Here is a 13,335-nt window from a genome sequence, read left to right as displayed (position 1 = left end):
CAGGATAAGTATCAAAAGCCACTCACATCAGCTTTGTAGTGTACCTAGCTTGGATTGTTACACCACTGTGGTAGCCAGAAAAAAAAAAAACACAAACATGCAGGTTTGATTTATTCTGTGTCGGAACACAAATAAGTAGACTTGCTTAATTGACAATTCTTTATTTTTCACCATCTATCTCTCTTGTCTCCACAGGAGGATGCAGAGCGGCTCTACAAGAGCTGCCGGCGCTATGATCTGCTCAACAAGTTCTATCAGGCCTCGGGACAGTGGCAGAAAGCCGTGGAGACAGCCGACAGTCAGGACCGCATCCATCTGCGCACCACCTACCATAGCTATGCCAAGCATCTGGAGGCCATGGGAGACCGCAAGATGGCACTGGTGCAGTATGTACCACTGCACTCCTCTCTCCATGCCACTGTCCATCACTACTCAGTGCACTCAGTTATCTACTATTCGCACCATTCCACTCCACTTCACATTACCCACTTCTGCAGTGGTCTCCAAGGCATCATCATAGGATATTTAGGAGTATTCCCAAAGACCACTATTCTGTGAGACACACACTGTACATATTTATAATACACTACTGTATGCATTGTTAAGAGAAAATTAAACTGCAACAGTTTTAGGAGTGATTTCATTCTAGCTTGATAAGTATTTATAAACTGATAAATTTAAATATTATTTGCTGTGTTCTGTGAAGTGTTGCAAATTTAGTGTTTGAGTGAATTGTATATGCAGTTATCTACTGAGGATTTGCATATGCAGTTACTTAAATTACGAATTTAGGAACTACTGGAAATTTATTCAAGGACCAGCTTGGGAACCTCTGCTCCGCTGTGTTGTGATGTAGTGCATGTAACTGCATATGCAAATGCTCAGTTAGATAACTGCATATACAATTCACTCAAACACTAAATTTCCATCTCTGTTCTGAAATGTTCATCCTTCCATCTACAGCTACGAGAAATCGGACACCAACAGGTTTGAAGTTCCCAGGATGTTACTGGATGATCTACATGCTCTGGAGATTTATATCAACAAGATGAAGGACAAGTGAGTGAGGAGTGTGTGTGATGGGCAACACCTTTCTTTCAGTCTGTACAATGTGTGTGTCTCTCTTTCTCTGTGATGTAGAATTTCCTCATTATTTGTGTGTATACACAGGAGTCTGTATAAGTGGTGGGCTCAGTACCTGGAGAGCCAGTCTGATATGGAGTCAGCACTGAGGTATTACGAGTGCGCCCAGGATTACCTGTCTCTAGTCCGAGTTCACTGCTACCTCAACAATATTCAGAAGGTGAGGAGGGAGTGTGCTCTCTCTCTCTCTCTCTCTCTCTCTCTCTCTCTCTCTCTCTCTCTCTCTCTCTCTCTCTCTCTCTCTCTCTCTCTCTCTCTCTCTCTCTCTTTCTGTGTCTTTGATGATGAATTCCCTGTACTTCCTTGTTGGATGTTAGAATGGCATTAGGTGGTTTGTAGCTGAAGAATTGTTTTCATCAGTGTATGATGGCTTGTTGGTTGCAGGCAGCAGAGATTGCTAATGAAAGTGGTAATCGTGCGGCGTCCTATCACCTTGCGCGGCAGTACGAGAGTCAGGACGAGATCAAGCAGTCTGTGCACTTTTTTACACAAGCACAGGCCTACAACAACGCCATCCGCCTGTGCAAGGTAAAGAGGGGCCGTGCTCACCTACATTCAGATGCATTTGTTTTGTGTGTGATTTGGTATGAGAAGAGTTCACCCTAGATGCACTTTACTTTAATGGAATATTATGTATCATCAGCCTTGAACAGGACCCTCAACAACCATTTTATTTGAACTAAAAGATGAGAGGGTGAATTTAAAATATTTACGTAGTGTGTCTTGCAATAATTCCACTTAATGACTGTTTCTGTTGTGTAAATAGGGTGGATTTACAGAGGAATGCACCGCTCTGAACTGTAATTTACCACTTCACTTTGGATGGACAATTCCTCTTTCTGACCCTGCTTATGTTTAAGCTAAATCACTGTTCCAGAACATGGGATAAAGGACTAAAATTTAAACCAATTAATTTAGCAAACATTACATTAAATGCAGAGCTGTTTGCTATACCAGTTCAAGGTTAGGAAAGAATCACACTTTGGGCTATTGCATGCAGAATTGAATGTATTGATCATATTTTAAAAGTGGTAAGTTTTGTAGTATGTAAAATAAAGGTACACATTTTATACCTAAAATATCAATATGCCTCATCTATGGACCTATGGACAACATAACATTAGGTTATAATCATAATCCTGGTTCCCTGAAATAGCAATGTAACCATTACCTAATGTGTATTTATCTCCTAAAGACCCTGTTACCTTAATAGGTATATCAAAGCTGCTCGTCAGAGCCAGTGACACAGTTATACCTGCCCCCGATGGCGTATATAGACTGCACACATAGATCTCATATTTATTTTTCACTGTTGCATTGTCTGCATGGACAAGCACATGCCTAAATCAAACCTTATGCAACAATGATGCAAGGCTAGTTAATTGCCTGTAATTCAAAAACATTTATTCAGCATGAAGTTTTAACATCTACTTTCATGTAATGGAAATCATGAAGATCTGGATACGTCCAGTGACTGCTGTGAATAGTACAGCTGGTAACAAGGGAAAGACCATGTTACAGCATGGAGAGACAGCTGACAGGAGCAAAGAGACCCCATTGGGGCTGGCAAGGGTTAGCTACCCTTGTCGGCACTATCCAGCTGTATGTTTTCAAAGGTAAACAGGATGCTGGAGACACCCGCCCAAGGCTTCTAAGAAATTAAAGCTAAAAATACCCCTAGAGTCTGTGAGAGCAGGGGCGGAAGATGACTCAACGTTGGATAACAGGGTTAATGACTTAGGAACGGAAACAGATATGAGAATGGAGAGTAATTCACAAAAGACTAGTTCAAGATCTGCAGTTAGCAAAGACATGGAACTCCAGGTTGTGTCTGCGGCTGGAGCAAGGCAACAGCGGTCAGGGGTTTGAATATTTATCAAGGGAGAATTAAATGCTTGTGCGAGATGGGACAAGGGCCTTGCATTGATCAGTACTTCTTACGAAGTTAGTCAAGTTAGTCGAATGAAATCCAGCGACAGGAAGTAAACCAGAGTCCACAGGATATCAGCACCCCTGTCATAGACGTGAGGAGTACTTGCATGTTTACAGCTAGTGATTAACCTAATGATCCTTGCGAACCCTGTCAGACAAACCAGCGTAAGAGAAAAAAAAACCTCAATGGCACAAGCCTGGAGTTAAATGGCCAAGAGCTTGTGAGGAAACAACTGCATGAGACACAGTAAACACGGATCTGTTTTACTTTGGAAAAGTTAAGTGGAATAGTTGAAAAGAAGCTGGATAAATTTGGTGACATGATCTACACATATGGAAGCAAGAGGTTTGGAGTTGAAAAAAGGAAGGAAAAAGTACAAACTATTCCTGGAAAGTCTAGACGGCAGCAGGAGATTGAACGCTTAGTTAGAAAAAGGAGGCAGTTGAGGAAGCACTGGAGAAAAGCAGAACAAAGTCAGAAGGAAGGACTCAATCTGTTACAAAGGGTCATAAAAGATAAGCTTGCAACATTGCGCAGAGCTGAGCGTCTACGGAAATGCTACAAAAAGAAAGAGCGTGCGAGAACTAACTTTTATAAAGATCCATTCAAATGTAAAGAAGATATTCACAAGAGAGAAAAATGGCACACTAAAATCATCTACATTTGAGCTGGAGTGATATTTGGAGGAAACATACAGATTAAAAAAGGGAGGAGCCTATGTCAATTACTTCAGACATCCAACCTATCAATACACCTGAATACCAAATGGATGATTGTGCACCTAAGTGGAAAGAAGTAGAGCAAGCTGTGAAAAAAGCAAGGGTGTCATCATCTCCAGGACCTAATGGAGTTCCGTACAGAGTGTGCAAGAGTGCTTGTGGAGTTCTACGAATCCAGTAGAAATTGATGAAAGTGGCATGGGAAAAACAAGTTGTACCAAGAGCATGATGCCAAGCAGGTGGAGTCTTTTATACCAAAAGAAAAGGTTTCTACAAGCATCGGTCAGTTTCGTCCTATTTTCCTATTAAATGAGGAAGGAAAGATTTTCTTCAGCATTATTGCGCAGAGATTGTCAACCTACCTATTAAAGAACTGCTTCATTGGCACTTCAGTACAAAAAGCAGGCATTCCAGGTTTCCCAGGATGCTTAGAAGTCATAAGCGTGATCTGGCAACAAATTCAATCTAAAAAGGGAGAGGATTCCTGGATTTGGCTAATGCATGTGGTTCAGTGCCACATGAACATCTTTGGTTAGCATTTGATTTTTTTAGTGTACAGTAACAAATTTAGTGAAAGCCTACTTTGGAGATTTGCAATTTAGTTTTTCAACTTCAGAACTTCACTACATGGCAATGCCTAGAATTTGTAATAATGGCAGAATGTACCATTTCTCCACTGGCTTTTACCATGGCAATGGAAGTAGTTATTAGGGCATCAAAATGGGTAGTGGGAGGAGAGCGCTTGGCTTCTGGAATGCGACTACCACCAATTCGAGCATACATGGATGGCATGACAACCATGACTACAACAGTAGCCTGCACTAATCGTTTATTGGGTAAATTAACCATTAACATTGAATGGGCACGAATGCAGTTCAAACCTACTAAATCAAGGAGTATCTCTATAATTAAAGTAAAGTAGTAGATAAAAGGTTCTACATTGATGGTGAGGCAATACCAGAAGTGTCCAAGAAGCCAGTGAAAAGTCTTGGGAAATAGTACGGTGAGGATCTAAAGGACACAGTTTGTGTGGGAGAAGTTAGACAACAAGCAGTGGAAGAGCTGAAGAGCATAGACAGCAGTGTTCACTGGGCAAACTGAAACTCTGGCAAGACTGTTGTGGCCACTGACTGTGTACGAGGTTTCCATGACAAGAGTTGAGAAGCTGAAAGCTTTACTCAGTTCATACGTCAAGAAATGGTTGGGAGTTCCACGCTGCCTCAGCAGTCTCTGCTCTAACCGAGGAGTTTAAGTGCACCAAGGTCTGACTGGAAATGACATTAGTAGATTCACGCGACAAATGCATAAGGGAGGGAGCGCCTGTGTTGAAAACTGGAAGAAAGTGGGCAGCAAAGAAAGCTGTGGAAGATGCTAAGGCTGCCTTTCGAATCTGATATTATGGGGCAAGTTCATCATGGAAGAGGGGCTCTTGATCTCATTGTGGCTCCTCCTACTTGGCACAAGGCAACCCCAGCTCAACAGAGGAAGCTGGCAGTCAACGAGGTGCAAAAGCAGGAGGAGAGGATGAGGTGTGTAAAGGCCGTTTTCCAGGCCAAGCAGGGAGAATGGATGAGATGGGAGAGTGTGGAACAACGCAAGATCGGCTGGACAATGGAACAGAGCAGGATCAGTTTCCTGATCAGTTCAACATATGATGTTCTTCCATCACCACAGAACCTAAACCTCTGGGTGGGTGAGAATCCCTCATGTCCTTTGTGTTCATCACCTGCAACGTTAAGCCACATTTTGACAGGATGTAAGGTGGGTCTTAGCCAAGGATGGTTTACTTGGCTCTACAACCAGGTGCTGCAATGTTTGGCCTTAGCATTGGAAGACTAGCGTAACCTGACCAAGAAGTTGCCACTAGTTCCACCAAAGTATTACACACAAAAGACAATATTCGTCTGTCCAGGAGAGCAACCACCAAGAAAAGGTGTTAAAACCAAGCCTTACCCAGGACAAGTGGCAATGCTATGGAAGGATGCTGTGGATGAGGCGTATGAGAGGAAGAAACTTTGGTATGCTCAACTAGCTGCTGAAGTAGAACAGCAAGGATGGAGTCCGGGTTTACCCAGTGGAGGTGGGTTGTCGAGGATTTGTGGCACACTCTACAACCCGGTTTCTCTGAGATGTTGGGTTCAGTGGCCAAGAGTTGCATCGCACAGTGAAGAACTTTTCTGAAGCAGCAGAAAGGAGCAGCAACTGGCTGTGGTTGAGACAGAAAGATTCTGGCTGGGGATCTCAAGCACAATAGAAAGAAAGCAACACTGATGTATGGGTAAGTAAGCTGGGCTGAGTTGAGTGGGGGACGGAGGGGGGTGATGCTGGGATGCCAGAATCACTGTCGATGCCTCTTGGGGTGTTGTGAGCTAGTTGACGAAACACAGAGGATGGAAGGTGCCCACTTGAAGACCCCAGAGATGTACCCTACTTAGCTCAATCGAGACGATTGTCATGCTGATGCGCTGGGGAGGCAAAATAAGCTGATCCCTGGAGCCAGCATTACACTTCAGCCATCAACACCAGGCAGAAGGATATCTACATCATCAGATGGAAAGAAAGGCAAATGGATGAAGATGCAGATGGATTAGGTTACCATAAAACTATGTCTTAGTTGGTGCTTATCTTGGTGAGAGCTGAGTTCAAATCAGCATGAAGTTTTAACATCTACTTTCATGTAATGGAAATCATGTGGTAACAGTCTCCCTTCTGGTGACACTGCCCAGCACTACGCCAAGGCGTAGATGGGCAGGCTGTTTGCACAATGATAAACACTGTCAATAGACAGTTGTGGTAAAAAGCGGGCTGAAAAAGCCCCATCTGTTGGACCAGGCATACAGATGGTGCATGTGCAAGAGACCCAAGATAGGGTCTCAGAAGCTGCTGTCCTCAAGCCCAGAGGTTCTGGAACGTGAGCACCTTGTTGAGCTAAATAGAGCTAAACATGCTGCTATTCTGTGCACTATCCGAGTGGACAGGATAGATCCGGAGTCTAAGCACACTCCTGGATAGGACGCTGGCTGAGAAGGTGTGAGCTGTCTCTTCACATGATTCACTGCAAGCCCCAACCGTAGAAGGTGGCCGATGAACAGTTACTTGTGAGCATATGTCTGAGCTGGAGATTATGCACAATGAGCCAGTCGTGCAAATAATAGAGTGCTCTGGTACCTTTGAGTTTCAGTGAGGCCAGTATAGCATCCCTCCGCTTCAGAGGCCAGACAGCAAGACCCTGAACTTGAATGCTGTTCCCGGAAAGGCAAACCGCAGGTACCTAAGTGCGCTGGTTTTTATGGGGATATGGAAATAGGCATCTTTTGAGGTCCACCGTGGTGAACTAGTCGCTTGGCCTGAAAGACTGCAACATCTTTTTCACCAATACTCCAGATGGCTTCCTGAGAAGGGCTGCTGCTCACCTTGTGGCTTGGCCTGAGGCTTTTGCCTCTGTGCCGGGAGGCGGTCTGGCCACAGGCACAGCTGGCTGTGTCGGTTTCTGATTATGCAAATAGCAAGCAATGTACAGTAAGAGTACAGTTGCTGCCTCAGCTTGCTGAAGACAGCAACAGGACTGTCAACAAAGCCTGCTTGGTACCAGACTGGGGATGTAGCAGGTCGGAACCCAGACAATACTGCCATGGTTTGGTACCAGTTCAGTGCCTGTAGCTCCGGGTCGATACATTAGTGCGCAATGGGGGTTGCACATCTCCTGCGCACCCCTTCCATTCTGCACAGCGCCCTAGCCAAGGCTGAACGCGTCAGCTCAAGCAGCAGTGCCGCTGTATAACAGGGTGGGTGCATTGTACAGTACTGCTAAAACTGCTGCCTCAGTCTGCTCAAGCAGCAGTGCCGCTGTATAACAGGGTGGGTGCAGTGTACTGTACTGCTAAAACTGCTGTCTCAGTCTGCTCAAGCTGCAGTGCCTGTATGCAGTACTTTATTCTAACAGGACTGGTGCAGTATACAGTACTGTAACAAAAACCCTGCTGTCTCTGACAACACAAGCAGCAATGCCTCTGTACAGTAATGTAACAGGGTGGACACAGTATACAGTAGTGTAAAAACTTTAGGTACAGTAGTTTGACCATAGATGAACTGGACGATTCGGTGCCCGTATGGTGCCAGAGCACCGGTACAATATTGTCTATACCCGGTATGGTACGATGCTCTCAATACAATAAGGTTCAGTACCGCAGAAGCAGTATATAGGCATGCCTGCCTATAAAGCTTCTGGCAAACCAACATGGTCCGAAGACTGAGGGAAGCCTGCTGTTAGAGCTCTAACAACCTTCACAGTGGTGCTGCAAGCAGGGAACATGATGGTAGGGTATGCAAGCAGTCAATCCAACCTAGCTACTGAGCCCAGCAGCTGCGTAGTGTATCAGTGTGGTAACCTCGTTCACTGTTAGGTACATGTACCAGGCGGGCACGGGATAGGTCTGTGACCCACAGTTACCACAGAAGCAGTAATAGGGATGCCCACCTATATCGCTTCTGGCAAACCCAAACAGTCCGAACATATGCAAGACTGATACCGCCATGGTTTGGTACCAGTTCAGCAGGCACCAAGACGGCAACAAGACACTATAGGAGAGACTGCAAGCAGTATAACCCAGAGCATGCATCTCGGTCAACAGTGAGAGAGCACAAGTCAACCGACCTTAGGTTGCTTGATCCCTGGGAAGGGGAGACAGGAGCCGCTGGCTTCACGGGAGGCACAAGGTCGCTGTGGGACGTAACAAGCAACAGGCTGAGTGCACATATTAAGTGTAAATAGTAAACACTAACACCACGCTAATAACCTAATACCAAAGTGGAATTCGCAGATAGAAGTAACGTGCTACTTGTCTGTCTGTAGCGCTCTAATCAGGTTCAGATGAAAGGACAAATGATGTGTACCATCCATATATGCCCTCAGGGGTGGACATGACTGTGTCACAGTCTTTGACGAGAAGCTTTTATATATCTATTCAGGTTTCTGGGTCTTTAGGAGATAAATACCCATTAGGTAAGGGTTACATTTCATTCTTGATAGGGAACTGTAATGTTTGCCTTGTGATACATTTTAAATACACAATTGTTCCTGCAGGAAAATGGACTGGATGACCAGCTGATGAACCTGGCCCTACTCAGCAACCCAGTGGACATGATGGAGGCAGCCTGTAATTACGAGGAGAAAGGAGTGCACATGGACAGGGCTGTGATGCTGTATCACAAGGTACTGGTCATGTGAACTCGCACACTAAAACATGTGTCAGAATATGTGATATATATACAAGTCCTGTGCACCCATTTAACCCATTTTTAAGAAACAAACCATCTGAATGGAGATACTAGTTGTGAATAATAATGAATAAATGTTGCAGATGTGTTGTGCAGTGAGCTTCCAGGTGCATCATGATTATTTCAGATTCAGAAGTAGGCAGGGGTAGCCCACAGATGGGCATGAAAAAAAAAAAAAATCCACATTAACTCTGCAGATACAGTGAGATTTCAGTTAATTTTTAGTAGGAGTGTGCACATTTTATATTCAGAAACAGACAGACAGTGGTGAACAGATGAAAAACTGCTTAAGCGGATATAATAAAGCAGTAAATGATTTTGTTTTGTTTTGGCAGGCTGGACATTTATCCAAAGCTCTGGAGCTGGCCTTCACGACACAGCAGATTGGAGCCCTGCAGCTGATTGCAGAGGACTTGGATGAGAACTCAGACCCAGCACTGCTCGCCCGCTGCTCAGACTTCTTCATCGAGCACAGCCAGTATGAGAAGGCAGTGGAGCTCCTGGTGGCAGCCAAGAAGGTAGCAAATTGACACAGATGATTTGACTCCCTATGTACCTGACGAATGGTGATGAGCTATCTGCTGGATCTCCCCCAGTACCAGGAAGCCCTGCAGCTGTGTCTGGATCAGAGCCTGACGATCACAGAGGAGCTGGCTGAGAGGATGACAGTGACTCGGGGCTCGAAGGACCTGCCCGAGGAAGCACGCAGGGAGCTGCTGGAGTGCATTGCAGACTGCTGCATGAGGCAGGGCAACTACCACCTGGCCACCAAGAAATACACACAGGCTGGAAACAAGCTCAAGGTGAGAGACACACCCAGACATGTTATTCCTAAATTATTCTGCAAGCTCTCAAACACAGTGTTTTCCAAAATAGGGGTCAAGATATCTGTATGTTTCACAAACTCCTGAGCAGTTTTCTGATTTCAAAATCACTAGTAGATGGCTTTTTACAAATTACAATATGCTATTTTTGTTGGATCTTGGTATATTCCTCAGTGTCTCAGTGATTTGTGGGTCCCTGGTAATTTTCTGGCTCATCAGGTGGGTCGTAAGTTGTGAAAGTTTGGGAACCCCCCCCCTTTTTTTTTTTTTTTTTTTTTTTTTAGCCATGTAAAATGCATTCTAAAAGTGCCATCCAGTCCCGCTGGCCTTTTCTGATGCCCATTGAGCTATTTGGTAAGCAGAATGTAGAGATTCTGCATGTGCGTTTGTCAATGTTGCACTTGAAATTCTAAAACATTATCAGTTATAACAGTGTCTGCAGTAGACCAAACTGCACTTTCCTTGCTGTTTTAATTTTGTATGCTGCACAGGCACTGCATGAATGTAAATATTTAAATACGTTGGGTGATCCCTGTCTTTCAGTTCTGATGCTGTGTGAAACTCTTACAGGCAATGCGGGCACTCCTCAAGTCAGGAAACACAGAAAAGATTGTTTTCTTTGCCGGAGTTTCTCGGCAGAAGGAGATTTACATCATGGCAGCCAATTACCTGCAGTCTCTGGACTGGCGCAAGAACCCCGAGATCATGAAGAACATCATCAGTTTCTACACCAAGGGCCGGGCTCTCGACCTCCTAGCAGGCTTCTACAATGCCTGTGCACAGGTCAGGACAGGGACCCAATATATGTAAAGAACAACTTTTTTGACCACTGACTCTTGTTTCAGGCAATAATGAGTGTACCACAGAAGCATGTACAACTTATCTGATAATAGAAATGTTTTTGGTAGAAAAATGTATATGATTCCTCCCAAAACATATCTTGGGTGCAATATCAGCCAGCCTGAAAGAAGGTCTGTTTAAACCCTTCCTAATGTTTAATAAGCCTTGTTTGCCCCCAGGTGGAGATAGACGAGTACCAGAACTATGAGAAGGCTCTGGGGGCACTGACAGAGGCTTACAAGTGCCTGAGCAAGGCGAAGGCTCACAGCACAGAGGAGCAGGAGGGCAGGCTGGCTGAGCTGCAGCACAAACTCACCCTGGTCAAGAAATTCGTCCAGGCACGCAGGTAAACACCTGCTTTCAGTCCCCACTGTGAGAGGAGGGATATCTTTAGTCATATATTTAGCAAAATTCCACATCTGGTATATTGGAAAGCTTTAAAAAAATTATAATTCTATAGTTATTTAGTATTCTGTGGGTAGCCCTTGCGAGGAAAGTGTATTGTAGTGTTTACTTTGTTGTATTTCTGTTTCTGTGATGTTTCTGCTCACCCACAGTGGGTTTTCTTTAGACTTGCTTTGGTACAGATGTTCTTGTGCAGCTCTTGCTCAGATATCTGTCCCGTGCAGGCTGTATGAGGAGAACCCTGACGAAGCGCTGCGGTTGTGCGAAGTTCTGCAGCAGGAACCCGACCTTGACCCTGCTGTCCGCATTGGAGACGTATACGGCTTCTTGGTGGAGCATCACTGCCAGCAGGGCAGCTTCCAGGTGGTGAGTGTGCCATTTATACACCTTACCACTAGGAGGAGTACTAAGGTTTGTTATGACCACACCTAACCACTAGGGGGTGCTGTTTTGACAAATACACCTGAACACTTGGGGGATTAGTGAGGAGGAGGGTGCTGTAATGAACAGGATTGGGTTTTTTTCAATTAAATTCAATTTCCACTTCCTTTTTAAAATCGATTCCCAATTCCTATTTCCTTTTAATTAATTCCAATTCCTTCCTTTTTAATTTGTAATCGTGATGTCGTACTGTCAAAAAATCGTTTCATCCCTACTCTGAGATACTCTGTGCTCTTCTCTCCAGGCTTATCGCACTCTGGAGGAGATGACAAAGCAACTGCCCTCCCTCAATGTGAACTACTACGTGAGCCAGCGCAGCCTGGAGGCCATGCAGCTTGCTGTGGGGGTGACCCTGATCAGAGGAGTGGGCTTGGGACGAGGGCACAGAGACAGTGAGGGGGAGGGGGAGGGGGAGGTGGAGGAAGCTGTGGAGACACACCTGGGGGATTAAACTGTACTGGCGCCATGTCTCAGCACCACAGACGTGTAGGGTGCACCATACACCACAACAGCTTTAAATACAAAGGGCTTCAGACAGTTTCTGATTCATTAAGTGCCTGAGTCTGTTTGTTAGAACAGATAAACCAGTGTACAGTAGAATTCAGTCCAAAGCAGTCAGTCTGGGTTACATCAAGAGTTGTGAAGTACCAGGCACCGGGAAATCACACTGAAACAAAGGTGCAGGATAACAACTTGCAAGAACCGGGTCTCTAACCGAAACCATTAAATACACACCAGGGGTCCCCAAAAAAGTGAAATGTCAAATACGATTTCTGTCTGGGAGATAACCAAGTGCATTACTTTTAGATTTGACCATGTCTTTTAACAAAAGCTAAACTTAACACAAATAAACGTTTTATTTAGTGAAGACATCAAGAATTAGACAAACCACAGTAGAAAGACCTATATCAATGGCTGTACATATGTTTTCTATTCAGGATCATAAGAAAAATAAAAACTGCTCAGGTCTCAAAGCCCACCAAAAGGTCTTGCCCTGAACTTGTGTAATTAAAATACAAAGGAAGTCCATGCATGCACCTATCATTAGGTAGTATGTGAAGTATCAGAGGCTGTGTTTAGCAGAGAAGACTGGGTGCCTCTTTATCAAGCTCACATCAGCCACCACTGTAACAGATCTCAGGAAAAACAGATTCCTACCACAACTTCAGTAGCAACAGTACCAAATCACTGGTGTAAATAAATTGATTCAAAGACTTATTTACATCCCCTTTACAAAATACATTGTGTTTACTTTTTTAAAGGTTGAGAACCATATTTATAATTTAAAGAATTCTATGTTATATTTTGATGTCTTATTTATTGATGTACTTTTTATATGTTCCCTAATTTTGTTTATTCAACTGTTTTCTTAAGACTTTATATTACCATTTTTTCATAAAACTTCCAGAAAGAAATTGGTTACTTTTATAAACCAAATCCTGTAGAAATGTTGACTATTTTGACAAAAAATAAATATTGTTGAATTATTATTCTGTATTTCTTTTTTGAACAGAACCCCTCTACCTGTCAAGATATATCCTTGATTAGCTTAACCAATCAGGAGTTCAAACTGTGTTGTTCAGGACCTTGTTCTGATAACTAGTATACATTACATTATTATATAACTTCCCCAAATACACCTGCAACAGCCTAAGTACAAAACTGGAAGGGCAGGAAAACAACTGGATCTAAAACAAACAAACAAAACAGTTTTAAAAAAGAACCCCCTTCCCTGTGAAATTCCAAGGGCATT

At 43.9% G+C, this 13,335-nt stretch overlaps 1 protein-coding gene across 1 annotated transcript in view; it reads left to right on the top strand.

The window, feature by feature from the left end:
* LOC121300837 (intraflagellar transport protein 140 homolog) overlaps nt 1-12,943 on the top strand; it is a 74,681-nt gene extending 61,738 nt beyond the window's left edge. Inside the window, exons 20-30 of the mRNA XM_041229758.1 lie at nt 196-386; nt 964-1,059; nt 1,171-1,303; nt 1,528-1,671; nt 8,879-9,007; nt 9,408-9,590; nt 9,669-9,875; nt 10,467-10,679; nt 10,916-11,082; nt 11,366-11,507; nt 11,827-12,943. Coding sequence (XP_041085692.1) covers nt 196-386; nt 964-1,059; nt 1,171-1,303; nt 1,528-1,671; nt 8,879-9,007; nt 9,408-9,590; nt 9,669-9,875; nt 10,467-10,679; nt 10,916-11,082; nt 11,366-11,507; nt 11,827-12,033 — 1,812 coding nt within the window. The 3' untranslated portion in view covers nt 12,034-12,943. The remainder of the gene's footprint in view (nt 1-195; nt 387-963; nt 1,060-1,170; nt 1,304-1,527; nt 1,672-8,878; nt 9,008-9,407; nt 9,591-9,668; nt 9,876-10,466; nt 10,680-10,915; nt 11,083-11,365; nt 11,508-11,826) is intronic.
* The last annotated feature ends 392 nt before the right edge of the window (nt 12,944-13,335 follow it).

The sequence above is a fragment of the Polyodon spathula genome, chromosome 26 (genome assembly GCF_017654505.1).
Source record: "Polyodon spathula isolate WHYD16114869_AA chromosome 26, ASM1765450v1, whole genome shotgun sequence".
In the NCBI taxonomy this organism is placed as follows: domain Eukaryota; kingdom Metazoa; phylum Chordata; class Actinopteri; order Acipenseriformes; family Polyodontidae; genus Polyodon; species Polyodon spathula.
The sequence above is the reverse complement of the archived record's forward strand: the minus strand, read 5'-3'. Positions and strand labels throughout refer to the sequence as shown.